The 19,269-nt window shown below is 46.7% G+C and overlaps 1 protein-coding gene across 1 annotated transcript; it reads right to left on the reverse strand.

The window, feature by feature from the left end:
* Positions 1 to 30: 30 nt before the first annotated feature.
* MYO1H (myosin IH) lies at positions 31 to 16,172 on the reverse strand (the record flags this gene model as incomplete). The annotated part of the gene is made up of 31 exons (XM_080628804.1): positions 16,020 to 16,172; positions 15,658 to 15,773; positions 15,023 to 15,221; positions 14,695 to 14,775; positions 14,072 to 14,251; positions 13,176 to 13,274; positions 12,806 to 12,919; positions 12,435 to 12,506; positions 11,910 to 12,029; positions 11,526 to 11,593; positions 11,089 to 11,194; positions 10,725 to 10,805; positions 10,244 to 10,335; positions 8,559 to 8,653; positions 8,286 to 8,332; positions 7,966 to 8,046; positions 7,401 to 7,506; positions 7,023 to 7,140; positions 6,619 to 6,732; positions 6,171 to 6,247; positions 5,795 to 5,863; positions 5,240 to 5,324; positions 4,690 to 4,849; positions 4,359 to 4,442; positions 3,829 to 3,922; positions 3,349 to 3,404; positions 2,745 to 2,880; positions 2,278 to 2,345; positions 1,678 to 1,775; positions 586 to 685; positions 31 to 54 (listed from the first exon to the last, which is right to left on the reverse strand). The coding sequence occupies exons 1-31, from the start codon at positions 16,143 to 16,145 to the stop codon at positions 31 to 33; spliced, it is 3,066 nt and encodes a 1,021-aa protein (XP_080484930.1). The 5' UTR covers positions 16,146 to 16,172.
* Positions 16,173 to 19,269: the final 3,097 nt, after the last annotated feature.

The following is a 19,269-nucleotide window of genomic DNA, read 5'->3' on the forward strand; positions in this document are numbered from 1 at the left end:
ACAGCAACCAGGAACAGGGACTGTTGCTCATCAAGACTTTGCCTGGGTTGACACCTGGATGAGAAAAGGAAGGAGTCAGCAGATCAGGTGCAAGTGGGATGCCTTTGAGGTGTCCTGGCTGTGGGAAAAGAGGCTGCGTGGTTTCCGTTTAGCAGTTGGCCTGTAAAGTTACCCCCTTCGTCTCCAGGCTGCAAGGACATCTAATGGGTACACCCCAAGGGGATTACGTGTCCATGTGTAATTCCTCCATGGAGCTGCCAGCTAGCAGCACCATGCACACTAAGCCCAGCAGTGAAGCACAAAGAATCACACCTTCCCCTGTTCCTCTGCCCATGCTAGCTGGAGAAAGCAAGCAGCAAGATGCAAGGTGCAGTTCCCAATGCAGCCATGACCGTCTATTATGTGTTGACTTACATAGGTAGGGACTGAGTAGTTACATCGTGCACCTCCGCTCTGCAAGATGAATCCAGTACCCCTGAACTCACACAAAGGGCCCTTGCTGGAACTGAGCTGTGCTTTCTCCAGGGGTTGAGCGTCAGAGGAGAAAACCCAAGTCACATTCCCAGGGCTTGGCTGTGGCCTTACCACTGTCAGTTGTCCAGTTTTGGCTCTGAAGACCTGAGACTCCTGCCCCACACTGAAGACCATCGTCCCTTCCTTCCCAGAGCCAATGCGGAACTGAAGGCTGCAAATACAGGCAGAATGACTCATTAGACGCTTTCCCTGCAATAGGCTTTCCTCTGAGCCCTCTTTATTTCTGTTCCCTTGGCAAAGCTCCTTAGATTAGAAGATCTGAGCCCCCCAGCTCAGGTAAACTTCCTAACCAATTGCATTATAGCACCCGAGCCAGCAGGGTTGGATGAATGGAGCATCCTGCCTGGGCCAGGCGTTTGAATTCTCCTGGAGCAATTAAGCACTAGAAAATAAGCAGATCTGGCCTGGAGAAAGCCACTGAACACACAGAATCTAATTACAACTGAAATGCAAAGGGCAGAAAGGAAAGCTGGAGCAGAAGCCCGGTTTCATGTGCCATTTTCAATTCACGCAGAGATTTGAGAGACAGACTGCATCCACCTGCCATTAGATTGGTGGTGGGACTGAGAAGGGTCCTGTGCTCCAACATCACAGTTCAGGGCCTTCTGAAGCTTTCAGGGAGAGGAGCATTTATCCCGAAGTGACCCAGGCTCAGCCCAGGCTTTTCTCAGTCCATGCTAATGGGATCTGCTGTAAAACCACTAAACCCCAACCTCACACTCAGGTCACATCGGCAGAAGCCTGGAAGAAAGTGGTTTTAAAGCACAGGCACCGATGATCAAGTTGTTGTTTTAGGCAGCTGGGTCATGGGCAGCTCCTAGAGCACAGCAGCACCAGCAACGTGCAACCCCAACCAGCATGGAAGGAAGCTACATCAGCATGGGGCAGCCACAGCTTCTCTGGGCACCCTGTGCCAGCGCCTCAGCACCCTCACAGGGAAGAGCTTCTGCCTAAGAGCTCAGCTCAGTCTCCCCTCTGGCAGGTTAAAGCCATTCCTCTTGTTTCAGCTCACAGTAATCAGCTCAGGGCACTGCCTGCTGTGAACAGTTTTGACTTAAATAGTCCAGCCCTAAGAGTTTTTGAAGCAGGTTCTTCCCTAAAACCCACCCTGCATGACCCTACCCTTTGCACTGCCTTCCTTACCTTCCCTGCGCAACCTTAACGAGGTTTTGCTTATTGGCCAGCATGCAGAGCTTAGTGACCGTCTCGAAGACGTGCTCACACTGAAGGATCACATCTCCCTGGAACAAGAAAGAGGCACAAAGTCATCAGGTATTGCCCAGCACATGAGCCACACAGCAGTTGTGCAGAGAAACTCCTTTTAATGCTGGAGTAGTGGCTGCTGTGCAGAAGAGACCGATACCAACACAGCAATTACAACCACTGATACCTACCCAGCAATTACAACAGCCGTGGACAAGTCTGGTTTGTTAAATATCCTGTTACAGGGACTATTCAGGTTTTAGAGCAACTTGGGCTCTAAAAAGCAGGTAAGGGAAAGCTTTCATGGTGAGACAGCAAGAATGTAAATGTCCAGCTGATTACAGGGTGGTTTGTGTTGGAAGCAACCTTAAAGCTCCTCCAGCTCCAACCCCTGCCACGGGCAGGGACCCCTTCCACTGGAGCAGCTTGCTCCAAGCCCCTGTGTCCAACCTGGCCTTGAACACTGCCAGGGATGGGGCATTAAGATATTAGATATTAAGCTATTAAAAACATCAGCTACAAGACTTGACTGTTTTCTACCTTCTGTTTGTTGTCCTCAGGAACATGAATGACCACGATCCCATCGCTCAGGTTACTGGTGGAAATCCCTTCAAAGGAAAAGCAGGAATTAGAGGAAAAACTGCCAAAGACAGTTCCAGGCCAGTGTTAGGGTGCTGTTCCTGCAGGGATATCAACTGCAGCCTTCGTTTTGGGAATGCAGGAGGCAGAATGCACATATTCCAGCCTGGACTGCAGTTCAGACAGTGGCAGGATGAAAAAATACCTAGAAAAGGGGGTGATGTGTGGGTTGGGTTTTTGGTTTCTTCCCCTCAATGCCAGCAGAAAGCAATCTCCTCCTGCCTTTAAGTGTTTCAAACTGTGTCCTCTTACTCCTAACTTATACTCCAAGGAGCTGCAATGCTGACACTCAGACCCCAGACACACAGATGGAGTTTCAGAAGCCCCACATGCAGCAGGGGCAGACCCCCACTGACCTCCACCCTTACCTTTCAGAGTGGCATAGTCTATCTTCTGCTTGATCTTGGCCATTTCCACCACAAAGGCTGAGGACTGGGTCAGAACAAGGAGGCGGTCCCGTGCTTTGAACCCGTTCCTGTCATATTTTATCACGGGGGTCACATACTGGAAACAACAAGTTGGTATCAGCATCACTCAGTAGCACAGGGTGCTGTGCTGGAGGCAGGTCAGCAAGGAGCAGCTCTGCACCCTGGAGCAGCAGAGCCTCTGCTGACAGCAGGCTGCTTTCTTTCCACTTGGACATTCAGATGGCAGAATGATGCTTTGAGAAAGATGGTTTCCCTGTGCCCTCTATGGCGCGACCATGGGAAGTGCAGCACACACGTGCACTGCTGCAGCCCCTACAGGGTTTGTGATGCTTCTTAAGCATTTATGGCAAGGAATCTTAAGTAATTTGTGTCCAGGTGCATTTTGAGACCTGCCTCCAGTTTAAGAGCAAGAATATACTCTCTGCACTGCTATTGCACAGCTGCGAGGCAGCCTCAGGCACTATAGAGCGCCCAGTCTGTGTGACCAGCCAGCTCCAGGGAAGCTGGTTCAAGGGCTGCTGCGCTCCAGCTCCCCTTCCCTTACCTTGATCTTCTCACCGTGGAGGAGCTGCAGTACTTTGGGGTTTATGTCATTCTCTTCTGAGGAGCAAACCAGAAAGATAAACTGAGTGCAGGTGACAGCCACCATTCCCATCAGCACAACTCCAGAGAGCTGCACTCATGGTCTTCATCCCATTGTCCTTGTCCCCTTGGTACGCTCCCCCTTCTGAACTGGGGGTTCCAGCTACTCCCAAACCCATGTCTGTGATTCTTCCTGCCTGACAAGGAATCCACATAGGGGGTTATGGCCTGGTTTCAGTTCAGGCCCTGGCACAGGAGGGCTCGTGCCAAGAACCACCCAGAACATCTATCCCTTTTACTCAGCTCTCTAGGAGCTTCCAAGGACCCAGCATTGCACCCACACCGCTGAACCCAGGACAGCCACAGGGGAAGGGAACCCAAATGGCCAGGCCCAAAGGGAGCCGGTGATGCTGGGCTCTTCAGGGCTTTGGGGTGCACTCACTCAGGCGGGTGTCTGCGAACGGCTGGTTGATGCTCTGCACGTAGCCCTCCTTCTTCCCTCGGAAAACGGCGCTTGCCACCACCTTTTGCTCTAACTGTTTGGAGAAGGAACAGCCTTTATCCTCATGGAGTTTCTCCATCAGGAGCATCAGCAATTGTACCACAGACACCATTCTCCCTCATGCAGTATCTACCCGACTTGAGCTGCCTTTCTTCCCACACCTTTAGGTCATTCCCATTTGACAGCACATAAAGGGCTAGCAGGGACTAAAGAGCCCTACAGAGTTTTCTTATTTATGGATCTTTTCTCTTACATGAAGTGCAGCTTTAATGCCATAAGAGAAGACCCATGGGTCTGTAGAACCACACTGTGCATTGCCAGGGCCACTGAAACCAACACCAGGCTCAGGAGTACTTGCTCAGTGAGAGGAGCAGCCGGGTGCAGCCTGCCTTTCAGACAGTTCAGGGAGCAGATGTCCCACCTGCACAGCCTCTTTTAACTCACACATTTGCATTCCACGTATTACTTACCTGCACTTTCCTCTCAGCAGTAACACCTCGGCAGTATTTCCTCACTAGGTTCCTAATGCAGATTTTCTGTAGCATCTCAGATGTCTATATTAAGGGAGAAGGAAACAGCAGTGAGGTTGTGCCAGCAGCTCCTGCTGCAGTCCTGACAGACACTCAGTGCAAGCTGGTTTTAACATCAAGTTACGACTCCATTTGAGCTCCCCCAGCCCAGAGAGCCACCTATAAGGAGCATTGGTACCAGAGCAGGGCTGATGCCCACCAAGCAGCTGAGTCACTTCTGGAGTTACTAAAAGCCACCTTCACCTCTCCCAAAGCCTGCAGCAATCCTCACCTCTTCCAGGATGGATGGAGGCTGGAGCCAGCTCTTATCCAAGACATTTTTTGGGATGTGGTCTCTGAGCTTCATCAAGTACTTGTACTGCACAAGCCTCACAAATTCAATGTTCTCTGGGCAAAGGGGCTTCTTCCGATTGATGAAGCCATTTATGAACCTACAGGGAATTCAGAACCAGAGCTTACAGGTTACTTTCAGAAAGCAAGGGAAGTAAAGACAAGTCACAGAAGGCACAAACCAGGCACAGATCATTGATGCTGCCTCAGGTACACTGCCACCTGTGTTACAGCAATGGAAACCTTCAGCTTTATAGCATTCCAAATGAATTTGTGGAAGTCAGGATTGCTGAAGAGGTGACAGGCATTTCTGACCAACCCCATCTGGCAACCGTCCTCCTCACTGCAGTGGTAGCTTGGAAATGGGGGTGAAGGAGATGGTTCTGAGTCACTGCATTGCAGGTATTCCAGACTCATTGTCCAGAGACCATCAGCACACTGTGACCCACCACCCACAACCCTCTCCACAAACACCAGGCAGTGATAGTTACTTCCTGATTATCTGAACTCCCCACGTCCTCCTTTTGGCCTCTTTCCGTGCCAGCACTCCTCGCCAACACGCCTCCAGCTTGATAGCTGCAAGAATGCATCAGGTCCTTGTATTAGCATCAGAGCTCTGGTGCTATAAAACCCTTTAAGTTAACACAGCAGAAGTTACGGCTGGCTCTTTTGCAGCTCTTCCCATGAGCTGATCTTTACAATAAGAACAACATCTTCTCCACTATAACTGGCTGACCCAGTACCCCCTGCACCATAGAACCCTGCACTGAGATGGTGCCAGCCCCTCTCATCATCCAGCCTCCCACTGTCCCCCATGCACAGCAAATAGCCCATCTCAGAAAGCTGCCCTTTGAGCTACTCTGAGCTAAACAGCACTAAAGGGACCTCTGTGAATGACTCTTCACGTGGGCATCCCCTGCCTCTCACCCCAACACCCACAGCCCTGAGGGGAAGCTGCAAGTGGTATCTGCAGCAATGTGGGTTCCTGACCTCCCAAAGCTACAAGCATAGCCCCAGAAAAGAATCCTCAGTTCCAGAGCCCATACCTGCTTCTCTCTTCTTCAGGTACTCCCTTTTCCCAAGGCAGCCTTTGTATTTGGCCTGTAGCCTTGAAACTGGCAAAAAGAGGAGAGAAAATACAGCAGAGATGTTGCTCATGGTAGGGGATGGAACTGGATGATCTTTAAGGTCACTTCCAACCCAAACCATTCTAGGATTCAGAAGCTGTGCTCCCAGCAATCAGACAGTGATTGCTGCCAAGGCAGAGGAGGGTCTGCACAGCCCCCGAGGAACAGAGGTGCCAAAGCACCAACAGGACCAAAACCAGGCTGTGCAGGTAAATGTGCCCTGAGGCAGCTCCGTGGCATTTCAGTATTGCAAGCTTCTTAAGTTATACACAGATAAAGGGAGTGGGAAACGTACTTAACAGGTGCTTTCTGATTTGAAATGCATCTTCAGTAGCAAACAGAGTCTTTGGGAAACGAATGAAGATTTTGGTTCTGAAAAAGAGAGATCAGGAACAGCTTATCCACAGGGAGCCACAGTTTCAGCTGCCCTAACCAGGCTCTGAGTCCTCCAACCCACCACAGTGCTAATGAGTTACATCTCCTTCTGTAACCACTTCATTTGTCTGGCTGGCACATCCCAAAAGGGTGCCAAGGGCTTGGCAAAGGGTGGCAGGAAGAGGGCAGGAAGCAAAACCGCAGTTACTGCACAAAGCCCCAGGTGCCCTGGAAGGTTCTGCCTCTACACAACTTGTATTCTCAAGCCATAGGTTGAAGATGATGTTAAAGATGATGTTAAAGAGGATTAAATCTAGGAAGCACCACACAGCTGAGCAGCAGAGGTCACAGCCAGAGAACGGATTTACCTTCCTAATTTGTATTCCTCAGGCTTGTAACCAAGATGCTTGATGAGCCTCTCCACACCCTCAACTGCTGGCCCATGCCAGTGTGGCCACGTAGCTGGACAGAGGGATTTATACCTGTAAGATCAGCAAGAGATCAACACAAGTGACTTGATGCTTGTGGATCTCCTTCCTGAACCTTTTCTCCCCCAAATTCCTACTGCTTTATTCAAAGCAGAAGATGCCAAAGCAGGGCAAACTGGATACAGACAGAAGACACATACTAAGGTTATTTCTGAAGCAGAACAGTGTCTGCTGACACCTCCACATCTCCTGCGGCTGGGACTTGACATTTAACCAAGCCTTGCTCTGAAGCCCTTGCGGGAGGGCAGGTTTAGCTGGCCAGAGGGCAGAGCAGTTCCACTCACCTCTGCAGGAAGAGCTCGTACTTGCGCCGGTACGCGAAGCCGGCGCGTCTCACCCGCAAGTGCTCCATCAGGCCCAGGTATTTCACCTGGTGACGGATCAGGAAATCATCAAACTTCCCTGCAGCAAGAACATGCATTCGGTGGGAAATACGGAGTGTGGAAGCCCCCTCACTTGTCCATGTATTGACATAAATAAGGAAGGAGTACGCACACACCACAGAGTGTGTATATGTATATATATACACATACATATATATATATACACATACATATATATATGTATATGTATATGTATACACACTCTGTACCTAGCTATAAGCTAAAGTCTCCCTCACTTCCTTCCCTCATCTCAACTGTGTCTCCAGTCTAATGCCTTACCAGGCTCCTTGTTGTCATTTGGTTTAATGCATCGGACATAGGAAGGCTCCTTGGACATCAGGATTTCTATAAGACTCGTCAGGCTGTTTTTGAACTGGGTTGCAACCTAAGATGACAATGGAAGAACTTCCTTAGCTTTGGAGCTCATGGCTGCGGTAACTGCAATCAGCTCGTTCCCTACTCTCATCTTAAAAATAAGCAAAAGGCTGGCACGTGCATTAGGACCACAGAGCTTCTGAAGCGTAGTCAGGTGTAAGTCACCTGGACAGAGGGCTTAGCTGGAAGATCTGAACCTCTGCCATGCAGCTGGACATGCAAGGCAGCACTTCAGAACACAGCCACTGCTGGCTGCGAGGCACAGGGCTAATTTTGGAAGGATGCATTAATAACAGCATTAAGGTATGTCACTTTGCTAGCTGCTGTCTCAGCACTATCAACCACCATGATTATAACACCAGCAAAATTAATGATCCACTGAATTCAGGACTAAGGACAGGATCAGCAGTTAAAGCAGGACTTGAGAAGTTGAGTTTCTATTTAAAAGTAAGACTAAGATGAAACTCACAGTCTCTGGTCTCCTCCTGTTGTCTAGTTCTGACAGCAAGAAGCAGTCTCTGAGGATGCCATTTTTAGAGTTGCACAGCACCTGCAACAGGAGAAATAGGAGAAAATGAAAAGCTGCCTTGTTTAGCAGCTGTGCTATTCCTGCTGTGAGGCTGCTACACTGGAGCAGCACAGCTGTAAGGACACACATGTAAGTGCCTAAAGAACAGTGCTAAGGAGAAAGACATATTCTTGTTTGCTACAGAGATTAAATACATCTGCAAAACATTTCTGCTTCAAGCATGATGATTTAAGTTAACAGCATCCCTTTTCTGTCCTTACCTCTTTCAGGTTCCTGTACAATAGATCATTATTCTTCTCCAGAAATCCTGAAGAAGAAAAAGTAGTTTGATTCTTTTGGAGGCCACACACTTTAGCACAAAATCTGGGTATTTATATCCACAAAATTCTCACTGCATTCACATTTAAGACTTCCAAGTAACAGTACCCTCAGAGGGCAGGTATTTTGTAATTCATCTTCCCATCAAGTTATCACCTACCACATTGGCTTAAAAGCACAGGTAACTTTCAGGCAAGCTCTATGCTCACACTCACCAACAGCACAGTAAGTGACTTCTCCTGCGTAGTGAAGGAGGCGGAAATCCACCCAGTCAATGGATTTTCGTGTTTTCTGGTCTGCAAGCTTGCGACTGTGGGGAAAACACACAGAAAACCAAGAGGAAAAAGGAGCAAACAGACTTCCTCAGCTTGTAGAAAGCCACCTGCATGGCAAGCAGCTGTAGGACAGCTGGAAATCTAATGTTCGTTCCTATTGATGTGGCTCTGACTATACAGCTACAGCTGAGAATCAAGTCATCATCTACCTGTCCATTCTGACCAGCTACCAGCAGAGAATGGGGGTCAGCTACCATGAACTCCTCAGGGTACCTGTGACCTATCCCATTGCCTTTTGGCAACAATCACCCCTTCCAGAAGTATTAAGATTTCTTCTCTTAACATGCATTTAACATTTTTCCATCACCTACATGAGGAAAAGATCATCAGCTTCCTTCGAGTGAAACTGGTGGGGGAGGACTGTTTGGGATATTTTGCCCTAGAGCAAGAACCCAAATCAGAGCAGGAATCACAATTTCTAAGAATAGCAGGAAAGGTTTGGAAAGCAAGGACCCCTGGGGGAAAAAAGGGGAACAAAGGAAAAAGAGCAACTTAACAGTTTAAGTTTCAGCTTTGTAAGCAGCCACTAACAGCAGAGCTGTGTGTCACAACAGCATGAGTACAAAGTCCCCTTCCCCTGCCAAGTACAGAGCCTGTTTAAGAAGCTCTAGCTCTGTTTCAAGCTTTTAATCAGGCAGAACAGTATTAAGGCACATTGTGGTGACAAGGAAGTTGGCTACAAATTCACCACTTGGCTGTGATAAACTTCTGAGATGTAAAGCCAGTGACAATTCAGCAGTGTGGCTCTGAATTGATGGCTTGTCAAAAAAGTAGGCTTCTGTTGGGAATTGCCAGAACAGCCCCATGCCAAAGTGCTCATCAGCCACCAAAACTGAACCTGAAAATACTGGAGACTGAGTATTAACCAAAAAGCCACCCACTGGGACCCCAACGTAAGAAGGACATGGATCTGCTGGAGCAAGTCTAGAGGAGGCCATGGAGATGCTCCAAGGGCTGGAGCACCTCTCCTATGGAGCCAGGCTGAGAGAGCTGGGCTTGTCCAGCCTGGAGAAGAGAAGGCTCCTGAAGGGGAGACCTTAGAGCAGCTTTGGTGCCTAAAGGGGCTACAGGAAACCTGGAGAGGGGCTTTGGACAAGGGCCTGTAGGGACAGGCCAAGGGGAATGGCTTGAACCTGCCAGAGGGGAGACTGAGCTGAGCTCTTAGGCAGAAGCTCTTCCCTGTGAGGGTGCTGAGGCGCTGGCACAGGGTGCCCAGAGAAGCTGTGGCTGCCCCATCCCTGGCAGTGTTCAAGGCCAGGTTGGACACAGGGGCTTGGAGCAAGCTGCTCCAGTGGAAGGTGTCCCTGCCCGTGGCAGGGGTTGGAGCTGGGTGATATTTAGACCAAATTCAAAGATCAGCATTGCACTGGTAAGAGAGCCAGGAACCCCAAACTCCCCAGCACCTTAGGTCATACTCTACCAGCATAGCACAGCATTAGACAGTGGAGAGGCTGCTTGATTTTCTTTGGGACAAAGCAAAAATTGTTCCCTCCCCAATACTCTGTTATGGGTAAGGAATTTTGAAGAGTTTTGTGTGTGGCAGGATACAGAGTGTAAATGCATACGTCACGAAGTGGGCATGATCTCCTACTTTCTCTTCCAGCTTTTCCAAGAAGCTCAAATCAGTCGCTTCACCAGGTCGTAAGCATTCTTCATCCTAGAACAGCAGGCACCGAGTCAAACTGTGCTCTGAACAGACTACTCCCTCCTCACTAATGTTTAGTACAACCTTGTTATGCAAAACCAAAAAGCTTGGTTACAATGGTTTGACATGGTTCTATTTTATACAAGCAACTTCATAGTTAAGGAAATGCCCTTAAGCATCAGACAGAGTTGCTGTGGAAGCAGCATACACCTTTAAACCCCTTAGCTCTAGCAAGCAGATCCTCTACCTTAATCTTCTGGGTCTTTGTTTGCAAGATCTATCTGTTTACATCCTGACTAATGCAGACCCATCACATAACTAGAGAAAAAACATGATCATGGACCATTACAGTAGGGCACAGGCACATGTTTTAATTTAAACAGCACAAACTCTGTTCTTACCAGAATGGAGATTATTCCTTTATGCTTCTGCTCAACCAAGTCACAGATGATCTTGTTGTTAAAATATGGAATTGGTTCCCACTGACAAAGAAAAAATGGAAGAACAAATTTACAGGAAGACCTTTTCTTTGGCAATTTCTGAAGTTATCTGGAGCCAGGTTCCAATCCCACTAAAGGGAAGTTTAATTACACTGTGAAAGGGTTACAGAATGAGACCTACTCTCTCATAAATACTATCTTATACTTCCCACGTGAACTAATGTAAACTAAAAGAAGCAGGATGCCTTCTTTCTTTGATGATCAAAGGCATTCAGCGTAATGGCACTTCAAAGGAAAAAAGAACAGGGGAAAAATAAGAAGTTACCTCTATTCCTTCCAGTTCATACTCCTCCTGCTCTGCTTTCAAGGTCATCTCAATCAACAACTGCTGGAGCTTCTCATTGCAGTAATTAATGCAGAACTGCTCAAAGCTTCAGAAGGGCCAAGTGAGCATTAGTTTTTATTTCATGGACAATTCTACTTCTCCTATCACTTACTGTTTTCAAGCCAAACAACCCACTTGCATACAGATCAAACCCACATAATCCTCCCATGCTGTTGTACTAATGGCTCAGGGTCAAAGCAAGCAGTTCAAGCTAAAGCTTTCACCAGGGGGTCAGCTAACCCAGTGCTCCCAGATTTTGCAGCCACCCCTATCTTGCCTTGCTGGGGTAAGAGTAGACTCAAGAAGCCATGTAGGATTCCAGGACATCCCCCCCACCAGCAGAACGGGTTACCTGAAGCCTCAGAAACAGCTATTACCTGTTTGTGTCCAGCACTTCAAAACCATAGATATCCAGCAGGCCAATAACTGTTTTCTGAGTTGAATCCTGTTAAAGACACCATTGCTCTGTAATTGCTGCTTCAGCTGATGCTTCTTCCCTGATGTTTCATGCTGTTTCTTTCACCTAAATCTTAGGTGTTGTGTGCCAATGAAGTAGCCACTTTAAAGCAGGTAATGACCTGCTAAAACTATTTAACACACCACCTTCCACGCCCAACTAAGCAGTGATCCAGCTCAGTGCTGTGGGGTGTCCCGACATCAATTATATTTGGTGATGAGGGCTGTAGGGCCTCACTGGAGAAGCTCTGCTCAGTGTGTGAGGGGTACTTGGTGTCCAGGAGGACACTGGACCAGAAACCAACCTTGTTGGCCAGGGAGCCGTTGATTTTGTTGACCAGCCACGTGAACGTTCGTCCATAAATCGCCTTTGCCACTGCATCCCGAGCATAGAATGCCAGATCCACGTTCAATGGGCTTAGGACCTGAAGATAAATAAAGATATGCCAGAGATAAGAAATACCCCAGATGACCAGAGAAAGCTTAAAGAACAGTTTTTACCAGTGCTTTTCTCTGCTTAGGCAGCCCAGTTTCCCTAAAAGCGCTCTAGGGACTAAACAAAAGGAAACTGCTTGGCTCAAATAAAACTGCCTGCAAGTCCCCGTGCCCAGCTTTTTCACAGTGACTACCTTGTTCAGCAGCAGAACTCTAATAATGGGAATACAATTTAATTTAGCGTCTTGGGCTGGAAGAGGAAGGTGATATGGAGGAAGAAAGACAGCCAGAGTGGTCTGGTTTTGCTGTAACACTGCTAAGAACAGAGCTTCTCATCCATCACCACCACTAGCTGGGCTCCCAGCTGCCTGGGGTCACTCAGGACCACTCACTACCTCTTCAGATCTGGCTTCAATCTTCCGATTGGTGAGAGCTTCCTGCAGAATGGACAAGTGCACACCCAGCAGCTGCAGAAAGAGAAATACCTGCACTCAGAGCATGGCCAGCAGGAGGCTTTAAATAAGCAGTATTGTGTGACCAGTAGGGCATAACCCCCAGGCCATTCCCAGTTAGACTCATCTGTGAGCAACAATAAGTTTCAGGGAGATGTGCTACAGAGAAAAGGGACCCTACAATTCCAGACAGCTTATAACAAGAGCTGGGTATTTATACATCAATTCTGCTGCTTTTGGGAACAGATATTTTTCTCCTTAAGAGAAAAACACAGCAAGGTTAAGACTTTCTTCGCAGCACTTGTAATACTGACCTTTGAAATCCATTTGATCTGCGTGCCATCGCGAATGATGGCATGGCCATTGCTGTCTTCTTCAAACTGAATGTTCCCAAGGTGCAGGACACTGGCAACAATTCCAAAGAGATGCTAATAATGAGAGATACACCGTTAGAAAAATAATCCCACAGCTCTATGGGACAGTACTTATATCTTTCTTACACATGCTCATAAAGAATACTGGCTCTTCACACACCCACTCCCTCAATCCCTCCAAAACAATGTCCTATTCTATCCTTAACACCTCTCCCAGGCAAAGCTGTTTCCATCACTCTTAAGGAAAGACAGCAGTGCATTCCTCACTTAAATTCCCTTTGGCAGGCTCAGTCCCCTTTAGCACACATACCTCTATATCTTTCTCAGTGAAATCAATGATAGAAAAAGCTTTGCGGACTATTTTCCAGTCATTCTTGTCATTAATAGAAAACACTTTGGCACATCGACCCTATAGAGTAAAAGAAAGATGAAGTAGTACAATGCATTGGCAAAGCAATTTTATTATCTGCAGCATACTACTGGGCATACTGCTTCCATTCCCAGTTTCCTCTGCCTGTACAGATGCAGTCTGCAATTAGCTAGGAAGTTCAGTTCACTCCTGCTAATCCTGAAAGGGGCTCATCGGATCAGATCTTTCGGCTTATACTTAAAACTTCCTTTAACTTGAAGCATTGAGCTTGGATGGTGATTACCATACAGTCTTATGAAGAGCTTGAGCTCACAAACATCTTCCATTTTTATGGTAATAATATCTTCTGCCCAAGTATTCTTCACTGTTAAGGAGGAAAGGAAACTAAGAGCACTACTACAAAGTGAGCTGTATTCTGCATAACCATACTAATGGATCTCTACAATATGAAGTCCATAAATCCTGAAAAGCTCATTTTATACCAGTTCCGACATAGGAGCCTTAGAAGAGATGCCTTTACACAATATGTAAGTTGCAGACAATACTGCTAGCAGCTCAGACAACTCTTCTCCATGAATCCAAAAGCATCTTGACCAGACTAGGGGGAGCTAGGGTCACTAAACAGTTTTGTGATACCGCTTTCAAAGCACATTCTCACAGCAGCAGTACAGATGGCAGCAGTAAGCCATTCTATACACACAGAACACACGGAATTCACCAGGGTTCTTGCTAATGGTAGCAGCTCAGCAGCACACTCAGTATGTGGGGAAAGCTGCATTTGCAACCCTTACAGTTCTAGATGTAAGATGCATAGAGGGGGCCAAGCTCTCACTGACCTGGATGAGATACGCGTACTTCTGGGGGTTGCGCTCCAGCCCAAGCCAGCAAAGAAGATCCTTGTCTCCACCCTCTAGTAACTGGTAGAAGATATGGAAATTCCTTTCTCCATGGTTTTGGTGGACAACTCTGGATTTCTCAATTAAGTAACTGAGGATGTGTCCTCCCACTGGAGCTCCCTGGCAGGACAAAGCAGCCACATCAGCACCAGCAGATATAAATTATACCAATTATAACATCATTGTGACGGCTGTTTCTTTACACCCAGGAACAAAGAACAGCACCAGGAACAGCATGTTTCTTACCCACCATCCTTTGTTTAAGAGTTAGCATACAAGAGCAGTACAAGCTGTTTCTCAAGAGTTTGCTGTCCTTCCAGTGCAGCTTGTGCTTTACAACAACCTGCATTAGCTTTCCACAGAGCACTGGCAGCATTGCCAGTAATGTAGGAAGCTTTCAGGATGTATAGGTAGTCACCTTACTTGAAAAATGCAAGGCCTGTAAGAACAGGGTCAGAAATCTGCAGCTTAACTCATAATAAATCCTGTGCTGCCTGGTGAGCATCCAAGAAATTCACTGATCCAGCTTGTTTTAATAACTGCTCCATTAAGTTTGTTCTCACCTTAAAATCAAATTGGATATCCATGTATTTCCCAAATCTACTTGAGTTGTCATTACGCAGAGTTTTTGCGTTTCCAAAAGCCTGGGGATGAACAGATACATCAAGTCACTTCTCATCTCACTGAGAGCCTGACCCCCATGACAGGGCAAAGTTCCAGTAACAAAGCTCTGCTGCATCAGCTGAGTCCTATTACTGACTTTAGAGGGATTAAAGAAATACAAACTAATGTATTCTCCTGGCTTTAACGTGGAATTCAGCTAAACAAATTACTGTTATTCTTTATAACAACACCAATTCTTCTGCATTTCATACCTTTATTCAGTTTTACCTCAAGAACAGGGTTGGAAAGTAGCAGACGGTCACGGACGATCTGCAGCTGCTCCGTAGTTGGGCAGGTAACTGCATAATACTGCAAGATCTTCTTGGATGCTTCTGTCTTCCCAGCTCCACTCTCCCCAGAGATGAGGATGAAATGGTTGTTGTACTCACTGCACATCACCCGGTAGGCATTGTCAGCTATGGCATACCTGAACAAGGATCACAAGCAGCATTCAGGGGAGAAGCAGCCATTAGAAATGGCAGCAGGAGGCAGTGTCGAAGGTTCTTCAGCAGTACTTACCCCTCGTCTAACATTATCAGTATTGGACATGATGAGAAAGCAGAGCTTAAGATGTGAGCCTGACTCAAGGTCTCATAGTAAAACCCAGTCTGTATTTGAGAGACAGATAGGGCATGCTCTTTTCCTTCTGTTGCTGTAGGACTTATACATGCTGCATGTATACCTGGTGGATTCTAGTAAAGGGAAGATCACAACTTCCTCTGATAGAGGCAGACCACATGTAATGAGGAGGTCTAGTCTGCCCGTAAGTCAGCGTGTACAAGCAACAAAGATGTGTATCCACAAGTGTCACAGAGAAAACCCAATTCATTCATACAGACTGAAATCCTAAGGGATCTACTTACAGATGTGGTGGCAGTTCAAAAAAGTTCACCCCTCGATAAAGCTGCATCTGTGTCACTGTGTAGATATCCAGCTCTTGATAAGGGTTGACAGACACTAGGAGAGTACCAATGTATGTCTGCAGGGAGAAAAAATACACATGGGTGGGAAACGTGTCCCATCACTAGAGTGATGGCTCCCAAAAGAGGAGTCAAATAAATGCTGTAAACCAATGTATAACCTCAGGGCTGCTGAGAAAATGGACACTGCTCCAAAGCCTCCTTAGTTTGACTGTGAAGTACTCAGCACTTCTCAGACTAGCAAGGCCATACCTAGAGCCATTTCAGCTGCCAGAGGCTATGTGAACCCACACGACAGCACTTACATAGATGAGGTTCTCCTGGTAGCGCTTGCGAAGGTTGTTCAGGAAAGCTGCCTCACTGGTGTGCGAGTCCAGAAGCACAAAGTCCTGCACCCCAACTCTGTCCCGGGCTATCAGAGCCCCTTCCATGTCGGCATCAGTGTTCTCTTCCACCTCTTCTTTCTACAACAAAGCAGGGGTGATCAGAATTAGGTCCTTTTGGAGGAAAAGGATTAATCCTGCAGTACTACTCCGCACAAGACTGCTTCATTATTCCCAGTGCCTTCCACAAGCAGATGGAAGTTAACTTTCAGGGCTGGGCAGCAGATGTCTCCACACACCAGCGAGAGACCTGAGCATGTCAGGAAGCCCCTCAAAGTAATGAAAACAGCGATTTGGATACAGTTCAAGCTTTCCCAGCCTTTCCCCAAAGCCTGAAGGCTGCAGAAAGGATGACAGTGACAAAACACAATTCTTTCTTGCACACTCCACTTGAGAGTCTTTATCATGGAAGTTGACTTTATACTGCAGATACTCAGTGCTGAGCATGAAGCTCTTGTTTCCCAGGCTGCAAGGATAAATAGCATGCTTTTATTGAATTAAATCAAGCTGATATAGTCTGTTTGTCTACTTGCTAGCATGAAGCTTCTTTATACAATACGTATATAAGAATATACTTATTGTAATAAGTATATTGTAATATTAGGATATTAATAAGAATAATATACTAATATAATAATAATATACTTATTACAGTAAGTATTATTGTAATAATTGTATTATAAGTATTATTGTAGTAACTATATAATAATATAATTATAATATTTATATAATACATAAATTTATATATAACATATTATATAATATATAGAATATAGAATGTATATAATATATGTAATATAATTATTACAATAATTATAATTATAAGTATATAATTATAATTATTGTAATAAGTATATTGTAATACTAGGGCATTAATAATAATATACTAATATAATAATAATATACTTATTACAAAAAGTAATAAGTGTTTCTTAAGTGAGTTTTTGTCAGGGTTTATTTGTTTTTTAAAGACACCAGGATTACACAGTTCAGAGGGAGATTCCTACCTTAACACCAACCCCAGCTTCAGAAGTAGGCTTTTGGGATGCGCCTGCCTAGCACTGGTGGAAGCTGACAGCTCTGTGGACACTAAGGCTTGGTGGGTTTAGAAGCAGGGTTTCACTAAAATGAAGAGCAAAGGCCCCAACACACAATATTCTTTATGGGGGAAGTTCAGAAGGTCAGCTCTTAAACAGGAATTTTACCGTTAGTCTCATTTTTAGTACAGCTTGTCCTTAATATTCACAATGAAAACCAAGAACTTCTAATTGAGTGTGACCTAAGGCAGTACAGAACTCAAACCATAGCACAGCCGGTCACAGCCCAATGGTTGCCCGAGCTTAGAGTTTGTTGTTTTACCAGACAGAAAGGCTAGAAACAACTGGAGGTGGATGTGTCCTTCTGAGAAAGCACCCAGGACAAGCTGGACAAGAGACTTTCACCTTCTCTCCAAGCCAGGAAGAGTGAAAGCATAAGCCTGAAAGCACAGTGGCCATCTACCTGATCAGGTTTCCTTAACCCAGTTCTCTCACTCGTATGTTAATTGGGCAGTGACACTGTTCCCATTAAACAAAAATCCCAGTGCTCTGTGCTCAGATTTTGGCAGTATTTTGCTGCTGCTGAGGTCAGGAGATGTTCTTACACTGCATTTCCCACCTTGTCCCCTCCCTGCTGCTGGAGCTTTACTAGTTTTGTGCTCACCTGGTACCACCATCAGTAAGAGATACCCCTGGACTCACCAGCGCACGTTACCCCAGCAAGGTGCTGCTCTTGTTAAAGGATTATTTTCCTTCCCTCACCACTGAGGAGTCAGGAGACTCCTTTCCTGCCTATTGAGATGCAAGCAGTAGGAGGAACTCTCTCCCTCACTACAATGAGCTTCTTTTCCCACAGGGATTTGTCTGTCAGCACTGAAACTACAGGGAACTATGGCAGATCACAACACGAATCATGAGATGTGCAGCTCTGGAAGAGGGTCAGGACCAACAGGCCAGGTTCTTTGGTAACATTTGTACCAAACAAGACCAAGAAACAGTTAAAAAAACAATTTAGAAGCAATTCTGCTAGATTATTACTTATCTTCACCAGAGGCTCAGAGCTTCATTTTCCAGCAGGCTCTGAAGTTAATTACTGTTTCTTTGGTTTAATACCGTTGAAGAAAAGAGATTAATGTACAGGGAAAGAGGAGCATCAGTGTGATGCCACTGCTAGTCTGGAGGCACCAGAAAAATCCAAGCCATGCCATGCATGCAAACACAAAGGGTGAGACCCTTGGGTGCACACACTCACACCCATGTATCTTTCAAGCACCCAGATCTGCAGCAAACTGCCCTGCAAGCACCCGACTCCAGGTTGAGTGGGGCCACACAAAAGGCCACCAATTCCCAGCATAACAGCAGAAACTCTTCCACCCCACACCCCAAGCACCCCCACCTGCAGAGATGCTGCATTTCCTTACCACCACCCTACAAAAGCAGAAGGGTTTCCAGCTCACCCGTGCCTCCTGCTTTGCCCAGCCACAGCATGTCACCTCCTGTCATCGCCTTCTCCGACCCGTGCCTCTCCCAGCCAACGGGGCTGAAGCTCTGGCCCGCTGACACCTCGGATCATGTGTCGGGCTGCCTGCTGCTCCCTCCTTGGGCAGAGATGCCAACATCCTCCTCGCTCAATGAATTATCTAACATGCTGTCAGCACTCGAGCTGCGGTGAGGTTTATGTCTTCACCAGAAGACCAAAGACTGAGCCTTGAAGATGAAGTGACGGGCTCCAGCCTTTCCAATGGGTAACTTGAGCAAATCCAGGTACAAAATACATCACCCTGGAGAGGCTCCTCACCCCCCGCCCGCAGCTCCCGGCTTCGCTCCCCACTAGAGGTCACTGCAAAACTCATTTTACATCTGCAGCTTGGAATTTCCACGGATTATCCCTCTTTTTCATGTGAAACGGACAGTTTGCACCCCCGAAAGGGACTTGTCGGGTTGGACTCTGACTGCCAACGACTGCTACATGCTGCCAGTTCTCTCCCCTCTGCCCAGCTGTCAAAGACAACAACCCAGTCATTGAAGAAGACAGGCAAACAGTATGATCTGGGGAGCTGAGTCAGGCAAAGGCATTTCTGACTTATCCTCAGCTAATAAATACTCATTATAAAGAAGAATATTCAAAACTTACA

This window comes from Psittacula echo (genome assembly GCF_963264785.1).
Source record: "Psittacula echo genome assembly, chromosome: 13".
In the NCBI taxonomy this organism is placed as follows: Eukaryota; Metazoa; Chordata; class Aves; order Psittaciformes; family Psittacidae; genus Psittacula; species Psittacula echo.